This window comes from Neovison vison, chromosome 8 (assembly GCF_020171115.1).
Source record: "Neovison vison isolate M4711 chromosome 8, ASM_NN_V1, whole genome shotgun sequence".
NCBI lineage: Eukaryota > Metazoa > Chordata > Mammalia > Carnivora > Mustelidae > Neogale > Neogale vison.
Genome location: NC_058098.1, coordinates 34,282,284 through 34,300,519, shown reverse-complemented (window position 1 = coordinate 34,300,519; position 18,236 = coordinate 34,282,284). Strand labels below are relative to the sequence as shown.

Genomic DNA, 18,236 nt, shown 5'->3' with positions numbered 1-18,236 from the left:
AAAATAGGGCAATAAATCATGGACTTAATATTTCAACAGTCCCTTTGGAATCCAAACTTAGAAGGACTGCCTGTGAAGATACATACCACAGCATGTCAGCTACTTGTTTTCTTAATACAAAATATATCATTTCAACATCCCTGACTTGTCCAGTGGAATGCAATGAGCCCTGCAATTCCAGAGGGCACAAATGAAATGATCAGACTTGTGGGTTCTATTTTGGAATTTTCCTTCCAGCAGAGTCCCTTCTGTTCCCTAAGCTTTTTTAAGTTGACACAAGTCAAAACTATTATTTTCTTTACCTTTGGGGATGGTTCTATTTCCTGATTGTTTTCCTTAATGTTACCCAAATAGTTACCAATTAACACATAAAAGTACATTAAGCTATATTGTGTATACACACAAAAGAAAAACCAAAGCTTATTGCTTTCAACTGAAATCCCTCATTATTATTTTAATAGGCTCAAGAGTAGGATCATCTTTGATTCTATAATTAAGGGAAACTGGCATTACTGTCAGAGGGAGATTTTACAAGCATCCTTGTACAAACTTTTTGTTTTAAAAATGAGGGTACAGGCACTCAAAGAAGTGAAATGATTTAGAAAAAGTTATGCAACTAAAAATGGATGTAATGTTTTCTCAATTTAGATCCTGTGCAAATAGTCTTTTGGTAAAGAATGATGACTGTCTTCTAGGCACTGTGTTAAATTTCCCTGGATTATTTTATTGCATCTCACATCCAAATTATGAGGGCTGTGTATAAATTATTGCCCTAATTCTCCACCACTTCCTGTATTCACACTTTTTGTAATGTGACTTGTAGGTCCCACAAACAAAAGATAGAATCTATTTCCTTGTCCCTTAAATCTGGGCAAATCTTACGACTTGCTTTGACCAAAGAAGAAGGAAGAAGTTTCTAAGACCTCTCAAAACACCTTGTCCATTCCTCTTGCTCATAGGTGGCATCCTTTTCAGTTTCCACATGAACAAGCCCAGAGCAGCCCACTGGATAAGACATGTGGATCAGTCACCTGTCTTGACCCGGTCGACAGTCAGCCAATCTCCAAAAGCAGAGCCCCTAGCAGATGGATGGCCATGGATGGCTGAACCAGAGCACATGAATAAACTCCAGCCAAGACATTGAATGAGCCCACCCAAGACTAGAGGAGCCATCTAGTTGAGTGAAGCTCAAATGGCTAGCCACAGAATCAAGAGCTAAACAAATTGTCATCTTAAGGCAGTAAGTTTTGAGGTCTTCGTTATGCAACAAAGTTACCTGATAAAGATGGGCATACTCTTAGTAGATCTGTCTGACTTCACAACCTTTACTTTCAACCACTGATGTGCTTGGTGTTCCCAAGACTGAAGAATAAAAACTGGAGGAAGAAGCAGTGCCACCTAACATCACTACCATGGCAGTACCAACTAGCACGTACCAGACTAGCATGTGGCAATACAGTACGTATGCTGCAATTCACGATGATACAGTGCTGGCTTTAAATCTTCTCTAGTTACATTGAAGCAACTTGGGTTTGGCATTCAATTGTTCCATTTAAAAATGCATCATAATATCTAAACTGTGTGTATCATAAAATGGAAAAGTGCATGCTAAAGAAGTGAGAGATTTGTCCTGAGACCTGTCATATACTTTTGAAAAGTAAAAATATTTTTACTGAATATAGGAGAAAAAATTGAACTAAAAACAAAGGGAGGGTTTGCCTATTTATATGTTTATACTCATTCTGGTAAAAATTTAAAACTTACTATTTTTTGTTATCTTTATAAGATGCATGCAAACATAAGATATAAATGTTTGTATTTCATTCCGGTTGACTTTTGTTACCAACAATTACATGTTTATGCTTTCTAATCTAAAAGAGGTGGGGCACCTGGGTGGCTCAGTAGTTAAGCCTCTGCCTTTGGCTTGGGTCATGATTTAGGGTCCTGGGATTGAGCCTCACATCGGGCTCTCTGCTCAGTGGGGAGCCTTCTTCCCCCTCTTTCTCTGCCTGCCTCTCTACCTATTTGTGATCTCTCTGTCAAATAAATAAATAAAGTCTATAAAATAAATAAATAAAATAAAAGAGCTACATAATGTTTCCTAAGTTATGTTTTAAATGTAATTATATTTTCACTAGTCTTTGTTAATTTGCACTGCAGCTTTTTCTAGAAGAGAATGGAAAAATGATTTATTTTTTTAAAAGCATAGCAATTGGACAGATCATTTTATTTGAAATTTTAAACATCAAAAGCTGTAAATAAACAGATATGTTCACATAAAAAAAGGGGGGGCAGGGACGATGTTTAGGCTTGGTCCAAACAAATTTCCCCAGGAATATGAGGACCACAGGAAGCCTTCGATGACTTTCAATGCATGAATGGTTATGTAAGTGTATTTCACACTCTAACTTCCCCACCTTCCAAAATAATAAAGGAAAAGATACCATATGAACTCTGTGGGTCAAAAAGTCAGGAGACAATCCAGCAGAAAAGTATGTGATGGATGTGAATGGGCAGTATGTAAAAAGAAAAAAGACTATAATCTGCCACCAATTAAGATGAGTTTGCTCTCCCCACTGGGGGCCTGCTGTGCAGTGGTTGCAAACAGTAGTGTATGCAGCCTGTTGTTTGTATTGGTTGCCCTAAAGGACTTTGGAGACAGCCCTTTCCAATGCACATGGGTTTCTGCTGGTGCTATCCTCAATCTAAGCTCCAGACAGGTATTCAGAGTGCCTTTGGAAAGCCCCAGAGCACAGTGACCAGGGTCCACATTGGCCAAGTCACCATATCCATCAGTACCAACGTGCAAAACAAGGAGCATGCGATGAAGGCCCTACTCAAGGCCAAGTTCAAGTTCCCTGACCACCAGGAGAACCACATTTCCAAGAAGTGGGACTTTACTAAGTTTAATACAAATGAACTGAGGACATGGTAGCTGAAAAGAAGCTCAGTCCAGATGGCTGTGGGGTGAAATACATCTCTAATCATGGCCCCCTGAACAAATGGTGGGCGCGGCACTCATAAGAGCCTTGGTGCTGCCCTCTTCTTATTCATGCCCTATATGCCAATAAATCCTATTTCCTGTCCAAAAAAAAAAAAGAATACAAATGGCCAATACACACATGGAAATATATTAATTTCTGCTCATAATTAAAGCAATGGAATTTTAAGATAAAGATAATTTCTATTCATATATATATATGCTATACATATATCTCACATATATATGTGTGTGTGTATATATATATATATATATATATATATATATATGAAATATATATGAAAAGAAAAGCATCCATTCTATTAGGGTTACCCAACGGGGACCAGAAAAATTGAAAATGAGAACACATTTTGACAATTCTTTCATTCTTTATTTCACTACTAAAGTCTTTTATTTATTTGTCTTTTCTTATCTGGTGGAGAATGTGAAGTTTTTAGGAAAGTTAAGTCATTTATTTATTAAGAAAAATAATCCCATGATAAAGTCAGAATACTGGAGGAAGACAGCAAACGCCACCACAACTCAGTAGAGTCACTTCTTGACACTACAATTATTCCTGGCCTATACACTTGAACTGGCTGACCATAGAAGGGAGAAAATTCAAGGTTGGCTTCTTTACAGGCTGCGACAGCAAATGGTGCTCATAGAAATCATCCAAAGGAAGGCAATGAGCTCCATCCGGCTGCAGCAGAATGTCAAAAACTGCAATACACATTTATATTTGAAGTCAAGATTTCCTAGTTAATTCATGTCTTTAAAAAAAAAAAAAAGGCTTCACTGACAACAATGACTGGTGAGCATTATCTCATTATTCCTTCTTATGCGTCTATGAAATGAGAATTATTCTTACATCCATTGGACAGATGAGAAAATGAAAGTTCAGAGGGGTCACACAGCTACTCAGTGGGAGAGCAGTGGCCTGAAATGACATTTGACTCTCCACCTTCACTCATCCTAACTCACATCCTGATGGGCCATCCATTAGCAGCTGGTCGGCATTCACCCAGAGCTTTCACTGTGAAGTACATCTTTCAGTCCCTGGGATTGGCAGGGACTTGGGGAACTCAGGTGGGTGTATACTAAAGTTGGTTTAAGGCCCAGAAGTGATTGCTGGTGAGATAAGTGGGAGGATGTAGAAGAACCATAGCAGCCATTAAAGTTGATGGGAAGGAAGGGAGAAATGGATGGGGCTGGCATAAGTGGGAGACTTTAAATATAAGAAGGAGGAGAAAACGCAGGGAGCAAAGCACAACCAAACAATCCTCTGCATAGGATGACTAGTGTGATGACCACGAGAAAAAAAGAGGAAATCTTTTCTTGAAGCCATGAAAAAGAGAGAAAACAAAATGGCGGGTGAGGCACCACTGCAGTTGAGAAGTGACCCCAGCGCATCACCTAGTGAGTCCCCACCCCACCCAACTAGGCTGTGGGTTTTTAAGCTTGAATGTGATACTGGGGCTCATTATTGACAGTCATCAGGAGCCCCCAAAGGGACTCCCTAAGATTCTCTCTCATTTACCAAAGTCACTTTCATTTTATTATTTTTTTAAATATTTATTTATTTATTTTAGGGAGAGAGGGAGTGAGGATGGGGAGGAGCAGAGGGGGAAGGGGAGAGAATCTTGAGCAAACCCGCTGAGTGCAGAGCCCGACATGGGGCTTGATGTCACAACTCTGAGATCATGACCTGCGTTGAAACCAAGAGTCAGACGCTCAACCAACTGAGCCACACAGGTACCCCATAATAAAATCACTTTAAAAATGAACACCTAACACTAATGGTATGACCAAAAGTTGGGGTCACCCTATGGCTGCTGATGAAAAACAGATCAAGTTAGGGCAAATACCCCAAACCTATCCTTGGAATGGGGTCCCCGATTGGGGTTCATAGATTTTCAAAATATCTGTGGAGAGAGCTCAGGGAGTGCAAGAACTTGAAGGGGATTGGGGAATTTACATTTTTATTTTCACTCCCCTCTAACTGAAAGTAATTGTTTTTTTCCAGGCAGGAAATAAAAGGAGGGATTTCCATAGGCCCCATGCCTTGGGAACCACCAATGGGTACCCTTCCAGCTTGATTATCAAGCTGTGAATAATGGAGCACAGGCTGAATTTCTCATTTCAAGTAAAAGGAACTTTAGCCTTATTTCAAAAGTCATTTCGAACAAAGATAAGGATCGATGGCTCTCAAACCATGCTCCTTTAACTTGAATGTGTAACAAGTCACCTGGGACTCCTATTAAAATGCAAATTATGATCTGGCAGGTCTGGGGTGAGGCAGGAGACTGCATGTCTAACAGGCTCCCAGGTGATTTGGGACCCACACTTGAGTAACCAGAGCAGAGCTATTTGGATACTGAGTTGCAATGATAAAGATTGTTCCTTAGACAGGTATAAAAATGTCTTTGAAGCTATAGCGTCTGTGAAGCTGGGCGTGCACTTTACACCTCCTATGAATGATAACCTAAAAAATATTCTGTTGGTATTTATCCATTTATAGAGTTACAAAAAGGACTCCCACCTCCAAGTTTTCGTATCAATTTGCTGATACTGTTCTTATTTCTCTTATCATATGCTATCATAACTTTGTAATATATGCTCCTGGAGTGTGCGGTAACCACATTCTCCTTCATCTTCATCTCCAGTGTTTTGCAAATATCAGCTTTATAAAACAATTTTATTTTTACTCAATCTCTACATCCATGTGGGGCTCGAACTTACAACCCAAAGATCAAGAGTCACATGTTCTACCAACTGAACCAGCCGGGCGCCCCACAAATACTGAGTTTTCAGTGAATGTCTGGCAGGGAGTTGATTGATGTAATGCCTTCCTTCTTGATCCTTGAATTGTGGGGGCCAGCATTAGAAATGTATAGACCTTATTCTAAACACATCTGTATTTAATTCCCAAACCAATTTTAGGAGATGAAATATCTTGTTTAATTTCCCTCATCACCCAAATTCCCCTTTTTACCTGGGGCTTACTTGCTTTTTAATTACACTTTCATTTGTCTAATTTAGCCTGAGAGGCCTGTTCTCAACTCGGATCCACAACCAAAGATAGAACTAACACTTCTGGGTGCTCTCGGTCAAAAGATTTCCTGGCAGAACAATTTCTGGCTGTTGCAAATGGAGTGATAGAAAGTTCTGATACGCACCAGCTAAGGGAACGTGGTAGAAATTGTAGATGCCTCTACACAGCCATAAAACAAACTTTGTGTGGTTCTAAATCTTAGGTGTTTCAGCCTTCTTAACAAAAGAATGCAACTGTGTTCAAAGGCATCAAGACTTTATCTGAAACCCAAATCCATAATCACAAAGGTGACGGGGTGAGTATTTTGAGTATATTTGGCCTGAAAGGGCCAGACCAGCTTGGACATGTATGTATGCTTTTCTAAAGAATTCTTCAAAAAAAAAAAAAATTTTTTTTTTTTTAAGATTTTATTTATTCGTTTGAGAGAGCAAGTGAGTGAGAACAGGTGCAGGTGGAGTGGCAGGCAGAGGGAGAGGGAGCAGACTCCCCACTGAGCAAGGAGCCCAGTGTGGGATTCGATCTTGGGATCCCGGGATCATGACCTGAACTAAAGGCAGATGCTCAACGGATGGAGCCACCCAGGACCCCAAAGCTTTTGTTATGGACACACTCATTCTTTCCTAGAGAGAAGTGAGTAGAAACATCTGTGCTGGGACTGCCACCCTCTTCCCCACCAGGGGTAGTTTCACGACTTCTCCTGCCCCAGTGTCTTTGCAGGGGCGTGATTTTCTACTTAGAAGCTCAGCTTGGTCTTCCTTCATTCCCAGTCCACCTTCCCCTCCAGGAGAAAACCTGCTGGGCCACTCTCTGTGACCTCCTCCGCCGGCGTCCGATGTGGGGCCTCATGCTGAGGTGTTCCTCCAGTGGCAGTGACCGGGTGCAGCTCTTCCCTGTGATTGCTGCGCCCATTTGTACCACCTCCCTGCTCTTTGAAAGACCCTTCTGGCACGTCTGGGCTTCTGTTTTCATCCACACTCTGAATTCTTCGTTTGGGAATCTCCCATGGCAATTGAGTTTTCCTCTTATTCTGAATTACCTCTTCTCTCTCCTTGGGGAAGGGAATCTGGCCAGGGGCTGGAACTCTGGGGCAACCCCAGATGATTATGGCTGAATTGCCTAGTCCTCCTTGTAATGGTCACAGTTGTGGAGGCCAAGAAAAACAAGGCTATACCCACCTCGAGTCTAGCCCTGACATAAATACAGCCATCTTGATGTTCCAGATTATCATAAAATATTCCTTGGGTTCTGACCTACTCAGGTTAGCACTTTAAACAGTCCCTCTCTCCTTTAATGATTGATTTAAACCCCTGGACTCAGCTGCCTCTGTCTTTCATAACTCCCTACACATTCCCCAACTGATCAATGCTGACCCAAGTAGGTAGGGACAACTCTACACCCCTATTCAGCAGGAAGAAGTTACAGAAGATGAGACCTTCTACCCTCAACAACATTAGAGATTTAAGAGTCAAAATTTTTCAGGGAGGAAAGATGTGGGACACAGAGGCAGAAGAAAATCATTAAAATTCCTTACCTACTGACAAGCCCTTGCAACAGACAGAGTGGCTCACCCCTGGGGACTCAACTGCCTTGAGGTTTTGCTAAGGACAATCCTAGCCTGACTGACCCCCTACCCCGACAGGTCCGACCAGGATCCTGTAAGTCTACTTTAGGAAACGTTATCTCTAAACCTCCAAGATAGTATCAGCAATCATCCGGAAGCATATGATACACATCTAAAGCGTCTCACGAGAAGATTTTTATTACTGGTAATAAATAACCTTTCTCCCAACAATAGCTAGCATCTCAAGGTCCTGGAGACCTTGCTTCCAAAATTCCTTAGAGACTTACGCCATCCCTAATCCCCTTTGTCCTCACCCACCTCGGGTCCATCTCTACTCTGCCTTTAAAATCTCTGACTGTAATCTGGTTCAGGGTTCAAGTACCTACTCCGCTGTGTCGGGTATACTTGGGCCCAAGCTTAAGCTTGTCAAATAAACCCTCATGTGATCGCATTGGTGCGTGTCTCCTTGGTGGTCTCTTGGACGCGAAAACTCAAGCATAACAACCGTGTTTGTCAACCGCAGTCACTTGGCAGAGAACCCCAGGGCTTCTAAACCCTTGGGTCACCATTCATCTGAACTCTCCTCTGGGACGGCCCTTTCCTGAAGCTCTACTCTTCACCAGGCACTAGGAGAATGATCCTCGGAAAGGTTACTTCAGGTCATGTGGCTCCTCCATGCAAAACCTTCCAGTGGCATCAACGTCACATGAAAGTTGAAACACAAGAGGTCTACAACTCTCTGAGATCTGTCCCCAGCCCCAGAAGTCCCATCTCTGACAGTCTCAGACAAAGCCAGACTGTGGGTCCCCCAGCACACAGCTCCAACCCTCACCCAGAGTCTTTGCATTTGCTAATCCTTTTGCTGAACAAAATCCTGCTCCGTGTTTGTAGAAGTCAGTCCTTCACTGCAGGTCAGCTGCTGCGTCTCTGTGAGCCCTTCCCTGTTTACTCGATTTGAAATTTCAAAGCATGTTCCTCAACCTCCCCTCCACCCTCCCTCCCTATACCCCCATTTCTCACTGATTTTTCTCCTAGCAGTTAGGACCACCTGACATACTATATATTTTACTAACTTTTAAAAAAGATTTGTTAGAGAGAGAGAGAGAGAGAGAGAAAATGAGCCATGGGAGGAGGGGGAAGAGAGAGAGGTAGAAGCAAACACTCTGCTGAGCAGGGAGTCTGATTCAGGATCGGACCCCAGGACCCCAAGACCACGACCTTAGCCAAAGGAACCCAAAACATCTATCACCAGCTCTTCAAGAGGCCTGATGAGCTAGAAATTTGGGGCAAGGACCAACAATCTGTGTTTTAACAAGCCTTCCAAGTGATTCTGATGCATGCGAAGTTGAGACTAACCGACCAAGTGGAATCCGATATTTGATATGCTCCTCACCTGACTTTGACCTGCTGATTTGCATACTATCACTGGACAACCAGACTAGGTCAACAGCAGGATACTGAATCACCTAACTCCATCCACCTAACTCCAAAGCAGAACCATACAAACTCATACAAACTCTGGCTACATGCTTTTCATTTCTATTAACTTATTCATTGGTGTTGTTCAGGGCACAAGCTTGTTTTTAAGGCTACTTGATCATTTGATTCATTTAATGTCACCAAATATTTATCACAATCATACTATGTGTCAAGGCATCAACAACAGTGGAGAGAATGTCACAACCTTTGAGAAAACATTCTGGAGGACAAAACTGACCACTAAGAAGGACTATGGCATTTCCTTCCACGCAGGGTGGAGGGTGGGGGGAGGGGTGGGTGGGAGGGGCGTTGGCGCACAGCGATTGGGTAGACAACATCCCACACTGGTCCTGTAGATCCTTTCCTCTACTCTCCTCAATGTAGGAGACTGGGCTGTATTGTTTAATGCCTGCTAGGCCTGCTGACACCAAAAATAGTGAACATTTATAAGTAGGATGTTCTTAATTTTCTTGAACCAAAATAAGCACGTTTTTTAAAATTCCTTGTGGGAGTTCAAAGATTCTCCCTCCCCAAGACTATAACCCGAAAATAAGTTAGTGAAAAATAAAAACAGTAAAATAGCATCATCAGGAACAGAGGGAAGCTTGGTGAAGATGCTGGGGCAGTGGAGCTTGTAAAATATTAGTGTGGGGGACACGAGGTACACTTATGCAGTTTCAAATTCTAAGAAATTATTTCGTTGTTTTGTAAAGCCCAAGGACTGGGTTTTGATTGTGCTTTCAGGTGAAGCACGCATTAAATCATGTCACACTACAGATCTGAGAAATGCATCTTACTTTGCTCTATAACCTGACATCAAGGTAAGATTATTGGCTAAGGAAGCCAAAGGAAGGTGCCAGCCAGACCTGCCACTGTCTCTCTTTATTTATTTATTTTTAAAAGGTTTTACTTATTTATTTGAGAGAGAGTGAGTGAGGGAGAGAAAGAACACGAGAAGTGGAGGGAGGAGGTGTAGAGGGACAGGAACAAGCAGACTCCTTGCTGAGCAGGGAGCCCGACATGGGGCTCGATCTTGGGTCTCCTGGATCATGACCTGAGCTGAAGGCAGCGCCCCACTAACTGAACCACCCAGGAGCCCCCACTGTCTCTCTTTAAAGTTATCCAAAAACATCAAGAGCTTTCTATAGAAAAGAGGGTCCCTAGCTATACAAACACAAATGTGTTTCTTGGGCTTACCAGTTTAATATGTTCTCGCTTCTGATATTTTTCACTATAATACTGCTCTTGTCGAAGATTAAGCAGCTGCTGCTGTTGTTTATCTTTCAAGTCTATTAACTTTTGGGTCATTTCAGCATCTAGGGCAGCAAGATCTTGTTCAATTGTTGATGAACCATGGTCAGGACTGCTGGGATCTGATCTGCAAGAGACACAGATCTTGAGTCACAAATCATTCAGGGCATAACAAGGTGAAGGGAAGGTTGTGTATCACAGTTCCTCCTAGACAGAGGATGTGTTGGGAAATAAATGTTTTAATAAATCACTTGAGATAGAGGTTGACACCCCAAGGACAAGCTTACCAGTGGAGGGTCTCCAAACACAGAGAGTGGATGACACTGGGAGATTTCATGTTGGAGTTGAGAAGGAAAACCAGGAGGCTGGGGACCCTGTGGTAGTGGTAGAGAGGATGATAATCTGCCCTACCTTGGGAAAAACAATCCCTAATAAGGATCTTTTAAGGCTTTTATCTTTTATTTATTTTTTTTAACAAGACATGTGTAATGTGATTCTCAGCTACTTATGTCCCATAAGGACTTCACCACACTCAACATCGATTGGAGTCTGTCAGGGGAGTTGAAGAGCGGCTGAATTTTGCATCCGGGTGCTATGGATTGAAAACAGAGACCATGTGCAGACCCAGCCTGCTGGCAAACCCTCCCCCCAGCTGACATTCTGTTACTTGATATCTTTTAAAGAAAAGATACATTATCAAGTAAGTTTCTTTGGGGGGGATATACCAACTTCATGGATAGCTGTACCCAAAATGGCCCTTTCCTCCAAATGCTTGAGTTCATTGAAAAATAAGAGAAATGAGTTCATTGAAAAATATTTCTTGTGTGCTTACGTTGTGCAGGGTGACTTTCTTTGAGTTGTTCATAGCCAGAGAATTACACAGATATTGAGAAGATTAGGAGTCATGTGGAAATAAATCATAGCAATTCTCACTAACTTATTGTGCTAAAATATAGGGTGTGATCCCTTAAAATTTATGGTCTTACTTTTTGTAGGATACACAGAAATGGATGATATTATCATTTATTATTCTGAGGTATTTTCAGGATTTTAATGTGTATCAAAGGTGATGGGAGAGAGACGGACATGATCAGACCTCAGTGCTTTGACTCTTAAAGAGAAGTTTCTTTTGATATCTTAGGGATTTTTGTTTATTTTTTTAAGAAAAGAATAAAAAGTAACCAAGGGAACAGTGTTTCTGCATCTTCTGTAAAAACAGCGTTACAGACATTATCCCCCGTTGCCTACTATTGCCCGTATAAGATCCATGAGATGAATTCTTCTGTAATTTAATACCAGGAAAATGTTTGTCTCTCTTGGAAAAACAAGCAACTTTGCTTTAATCAGATAAGGAGAATTGTCTAACCCCTACTCCCTTTTCTCAGAGGCTAAGAGCTAAAATTCAGCATTTCAAGGACAGAAATGACATTAAATGGTTGATACTGTCAAGTAGAAATACAGCATGGGCCACGTATTTGATTTTCTCCACATACGTGATTTAGAATTTTTAGTGGCTCACTTGAAAAGTAAAAAGAAATGAGTGAAATTAATTTTAATAACACATGTTGTACAGCCTAGTACACCTAAAATACTATCATCTCAAAATGTGAGATGTAAAATCAATATAAGTCAATATAAAAATATGAGCTCTTTTATATATATATATGTATGTATATATATATACATATATATGTGTGTGTATATATATATATGTGTGTGTATATATATATATATTTTTTTTTAAATGGAGTCTTTGAAATTCAGTATGTATTTTAGACTTAAACAGCACATTTCCATTTCCATGAGCCACTTCTCAAGGGCTCGAAAGCCATAAGCGGCTAGTGACTGCCATACTGGACAGTGGGTCTGAATAACTGGTAGCCACTCAGACTGCGTGTATGTGTGTCGCTTCTCTTTTTCTGTCTTCATAGGATTTTTACATATGTCTTCTGTGATGAGTTACTTTCATACTCTATTAAAAGTTTTCAGGATATGACCTCCAAGTAAACAAATGTGCGAATAAACAAAGGACCCCATATATACATCCCTACAACAGAAATTTAGGAAAAGTTTTAGGCCAATTTTGCTGGAACCACTTGTGTAACTGTAATTGTGTAATGTGTAAATGTCTTGGGCTTTTTGCTTTCTCCTTGAAGAAGTAGGAGCAGTTCACCTTGATGGCTTCTAAGACTATTCCAGTTCTAAGAAATGGGGAAGTTGTTACTTTTTAAAACCCAAGTATTGGGTTTTGATTGTGTCTTTAAGTTAAGCACATATTCAATCATACATCATATGTATGGATCTGAAATTGCCTCTTGCATCTGTCTCTAACCTGGCATCAAGATAAGATTATTCTTTAAGGAAGTGAAAGAAAGGATGGCGTAGAGCCTATTTGACTCAGCTCAATGGCAGGTGGCTTGCATGATCACATAGTTCCCTGCTTTGCCATGCTAGCTAGCATGGGTGATAACTGCATCAGTCATGGTCACTGCTGTGTCCCCAGGGCACACAGTAGGCACACAATAAATGTCGGTTGAATGAATATATGAGGGATGCTTCTCCCTGTCAAGGTCTGGGTACATGGGGCTATGGGGATCCCTAGACCCAAACAAGGGCTACTTGTACAAGGCTTTGTGAGTTTCAGCAAAGGCAGCAAAGGGTAGTTGAGACTTCTCTTTTCTACAGCAAGTCACCTCTTCAACTAGGTTCTAGAACATGGCAAAATTGCATACCTGCCAGGTTGGCAGCTGTGACATGGGAAGTCAGCCCACAGGCCTGAACCCAAGGATAGGACTTGCTGCATATCTGTTCTTAGGAGGTGGGCAAATGAAGACATTTAGTCCACAAGCAAAACTGAGCTGAGGTGGCCTTCCTTCTTGCCCCATATCCAAAATATGGTATAAAAATATTGGAAATCCATGTGAAGGACTCTTTTCCTTCATACTATGAAACAAATCAGAAATACTCACTCAACTTACTTTTTCTTACTATCCTTTTTGGCTGTCTTTTCCAAAGCTGCCCTCCTTCTCAAGTAGTCGTTCTGAATCTCATTATATTTTGTAGTGTGTTCTTTGATAAGGTCAGTGGTTTTCTTGTGGTGTCTTTTAACCAGGTCTTTCATTTCTTTGTAGTGCTTCTTTTGAAGTTTCACAAAGGATTTCTGCTGCTTTAGCTCTTCGATGGTCTGGGCTTCCACTTCTGCAACAAATGAGTATAAAAGCTAACAGACGTGGACGGACAGCAAACACAGATGTCAGGAGGAGTCGCAACCTGCTTCCCAGGCAATACTGGTTTGATCCCAGCCAAATGGAGCTTCCAAGCAGTGCTTGGATGTCAAATGCATCTGGGTTCCAGTCTGGCTCTTGAACTTGCTAACTTCTGAGATTCCATCACTGACGTTCTCAAAGACCCAGTTTCTTCACTCATAATGTTTGGGAGAAGTTTGGCTTCCCCAGAAACAAAGCCTGAGGGTGGGGGGGGGGGATTCCGGTGCATGTGATTTAGTTAAGAGAAACTCAGAGGGAAGAGGAGAGCGCAGCAGATGGGGGGGAAGGGGAAGCAGGCAAGCAATGATGTGGTCTCAGCAGGAGCCTGGCTTCTGCCTGGGTCTCACCTTGAGGTAAGAAGGCCAGCCTTTTGCAAACTGAGAAAATCAGGGAGGGAAGGCATAACCTCCTGGTGAGGAATCTTCTTTTGGGCTGAGGGCAATTGCCAAGAGAAGGGGAAGCTGTGAGCTGTTAGCAGCACCACAGCTGGAGCATGGGAAAGGGATGGGCACCAACAGGATCCACTTTAAGGACCTCAATAATCCCACTACCTGTTAGGGCTTTGTGATGATGAAATGAAAGAATCATGCGAAGTATTGGACACAGTTTCTGGCAACGTGCTTGTCGAGGCTTAATAAATCACACATAACAGCACCGTCTCCAAGGGGCACTCTTCACAGCCCAGACCCTCTAAGTTTGGATTTATCACAACAGTGTTCCAGGATAAAGACCCGAAGCGAGGGAGGGTCCCTTGATGGTATTTGCCCAAAGGAACCATCAGGGTTTGTGGTAGCATACCTTATTCCTACATGGTATTTTAACCAGTGCTTTGAAAACGTGTAATGTGACAGAGCTCGACCTTACATCATTCTGTATTTTACTGACAAATGTCATCAATTCTAGAATATGTATTTTAAAGTACGTGAACATTTCTAAAATTCAGATACTTTGTACAATCACAACTTGTTGGTGCTTTTCTTTATCAGCAATCCATGAAGAGTGGGTTGCCTTCAAATTGACGGTGTCTTAACTTCAATGAATTATCATTTGTTTGGACCTAAATTAAGTACACAGTTCCCTTGTTTCCATCCTTTCATTTGAACTTTCTGCTTCTGGGAACAAAAATATTTATGGTATCATAAATATTTAGAACTGTTATGAGATTCAGAAATAATATATGCCATGAACATCGACAGACCTGAATAGAAATGAGCTATCTAGTGGATAAACACTGAAATCAGAAAAATAATTTATGTGCTTCTCTGCTAAGGTCGTTAAGCAGTTGAAACATGCTCCCCTTTTTTTATAATGTGTCTATTCTCCTGACATTCGATTCCTTTTGAGAAAGAGGCCAGGAAGAGAATCAGGTACATTTATCTAATGGTTTCCCTCAGGCCCAAAAGGACTCATTATGGTTGCATAATAACTTATTATACCAAGAATTTATAATCCTAAGGAATTGCTACATTTTGGATAACAGATCCAATCCCACTTCATTAAATGGTATAGAGCACTCAGCCACAGCAAGTTTAGCAAGAGGGTTCAAGATGTTCCAACCTACGATTAAAAAAAAAAAAAAATTCCACAGAAAGTACTCTTTTCTTTTAAAGTCTGTGGATTAAAGGCTATTCTTTGAATAAGGTCTTAAGCATAACGAAAATGTTCATTTACATAAAGTAATAAATATCACTCACAAACAAGCCACCCAGAGATCATCAGTGTTAATAATGGTTCACATCCACTGCCTTTTGTCTACACATTTATGTATTTTAAAATAACCCTGGAATCCTGCTGTATTTACACTTCTGTTTCTTATTTTATGTAACAATATACTGTTGCCCATGGGACTGAATCTTTAAGAACATGTTTTAATGCATTCCTCAAGTAATTATTCAATGCAGATTTTACATATTGGCGAAATATACACACATAAAAGCACATAAATCATAAATCCATCCCCTTATACGTTTTCCCAGAGTGAACAGGCTTTCCTAACCACCTGTCAGATCAAGATCAGAACATTATCAGTGTTCTGGAGATCCTCATTTTGGGGTTTGCATCCCTTGTTCCCTCCTAAGTATCATCTGAATCTGTGTTTTTAGCTGTATACAGCTGGAATCATAAAGAATGTACTCTCTTTCATCTGGCCTCTTTCCCTCTGCATTTTGCATGTGAATTTTATCTATGTTGTGTACGATCATAGTTAATTTATCCCTCCACCTGTACCCTATTTTACTCTATGACTATACCACAATTTATTTATCTTACACTACTGTTTATGGACTTCTGGGTTTTTTTTATAGTTTTTGGCTGTTACCAAGAGCACTGCTTTTTGGTCAACATGTGTTTGCATTATTTCTGTGTATTGGGCCAGATACTACAAACGTTTCGAAGATGCTTCTACATGCTGCTCATTGTAGTAAAGAAACCAGGTACCAATTTTAGCTCTACTAGTTTAAGGTACTAAACAAATATAAATTATTTTCTGATGAGATCACAGTTCCTAAATACTCTGTATTCAGTGGCCCCAAATGGCTCACATTCTGCATTTCTAAAATATACACCTTATTATTGGCACGTTGGGAGGGCGTGTGTTCCTGTTTTCTGGGTCATATTTCCAGTATGAAACTATCCTTCGATTTTAATATCAATATCTTATGAAATTATATTCTTTTTATACCAGTAGAGTCCTATCTGCCAAATATGGTTATTTCTTTATGATGACATGATGACATTGTATAATGTGATTTGAACTCAGACTGTATATCTGTGGGTATTTTCAGAGAAGAAATATTTTTCAGAGGTGAGGGACATCCTCTCTCGCTAAATACTATGTTGTATAATATTCAGCTGCTTAATTCCTTGGGGAAGAGGGCAGCATTTACCTGTTAGGACACTCTGAATAAGGTCTTCTGTTTTCACAGGTGCCTTTACAGATCCTGAAATAAAGAGACAAAATAAATAGTCTCCTTTAACTTTAAAAAGTGTATTCTTCCTGTAAAACAACTAAGTTTGGCCCTTAAGTCCAAGTCTCTTTATGGACAAATAAGAAATTGTAAGAGAAAATTACTCACAAAAAAACACCCCAAACTAGCAAACAAACAAAAAACCTTGGAAGCAATGTCTTCGTTTTGTTACTTAGACTCAAACCTAATTAACTGCAAGTCTATATGCTCCATTTATAGACAGAAAGGGCATCCCTCCACTTTGAGTAGAAACTATGGTCGACAAATTCCATTTAAGCAATGCTACTGCCACCTTTTGGCAACATCAGGAATTGCAAGTGGTCTTTAAAAAAAAAAAAAAAACAAAAAAAAAACAAATCAAACGTGGACCAGCACTCAGTAGTAATTGAGGCAGGCAAGATCCACTGTTGGACACCCAATGATCAGATACATTGAAGGAGAAAAAGGATATTTTATAGTCTCAAGGTATCTTCCCCAAGATAACTATTATCTATAAAGGGGTATGAGAACTTTCAGTTTAAAAACCTGGCTGACTCCACCTTAACCGAGTAATCGAACATGGTAGATGATGAGAAATGCTGACATCAGTTACCCCTAATATGATGTAGTGAGAAGGACAGCATTGTCTCTGCGGTATTCATGCCCAAAATGCAAAACTTCACTCTAATCATGAGAAAACATCAGACAAGCCCAAACTGAGGGATACTGCACAAAAGAACTGATCAGTACTCTTCAAAAGTGTCAAGGTCATGAAAGACAGGACAGTCATACATTCAAGAAGACCAAGGAGACATGACAGTTAAATACAGTGTGGGATCCTGGGTTGGAACCTGGAACAATAAAAAGACATCAGTAGAGGGATGCCTGGGTGGCTCATTCAGTTAAGTGTCAGACTCTTAATCTCAGCTTAGTTCTTGATCTCAGGGTCATGAGTTCAAGCCCCACATTGAGCTCCATGCTGGGTGTGGAGCCTACTTAAAAAAAAAAAAAAAAAAAAAAGACATTAGTAGAAAGCTGGTGAAGTTCAAATGAGGTCTGTAGTTCAGCTCCAAGTACTGTACCAACGTTAATTTCCAGGTCTGATAACTGCACCATGATTCTGACAGATGTTAACACCAGGGAAGAAGAGATCAGCTTTACAATTCTGTGCCTTTTTAAAAAAGGCTTCTGTAAGTCAAATTATTTCAAAATACCAAGTTAAAAAAAATCAAGTGCTAAAATGCCAAATTTTCTTTTACTCTTCAAAGCACAAGACTATATTTACTCATGTATTTAAATGACTTATTTATATTCCAGAAGTACTCAAAATGTTTGTATTTGGAATATGAAAATCTTGTTTGAAGATACCACTCCCAATGATCAAATCGTCTTCTTAGCATTATTGATCTCAACAACCTTCTGAAAAGCACAGGCCCCAGTTCATGCACATTTGATACAAATTCAAATGTGATTTGTTCTTTTTTAAAATCTCACTCTCTCCTATGAGAAATGCCCTTTCCCTTCCAAATAAAAGATCTGGATTTCATCACTGCCATGCTATAGTTGGATGAGGAAGGAAGGACATACCTTCATGGAAGGAAATTCTTCTGCCTTTTATTTACCTTATATTAACCCACTGTACAAAAAGTGATCAAGTATATGCTATTCCTCAGGTCTGGGCAAAGGAAGCATCAAACTG

At 40.5% G+C, this 18,236-nt stretch overlaps 1 protein-coding gene and 1 pseudogene across 3 annotated transcripts in view; one reads left to right on the top strand and one right to left on the bottom strand.

Annotated features, from left to right (window-relative positions):
• Positions 1–18,236, bottom strand: part of PLCB1 (phospholipase C beta 1) — a 685,746-nt gene that overhangs the window by 96,143 nt on the left and 571,367 nt on the right. For all 3 annotated transcript variants that reach the window (XM_044263433.1, XM_044263435.1, XM_044263434.1), the window contains exons 25-27: positions 16,478–16,531; positions 13,305–13,524; positions 10,273–10,453 (exon numbers count right to left, since the gene is read on the bottom strand). In XM_044263433.1, coding sequence (XP_044119368.1) covers positions 10,273–10,453; positions 13,305–13,524; positions 16,478–16,531 — 455 coding nt within the window. The remainder of the gene's footprint in view (positions 1–10,272; positions 10,454–13,304; positions 13,525–16,477; positions 16,532–18,236) is intronic.
• Positions 2,544–2,664, top strand: LOC122916666 (annotated as a pseudogene).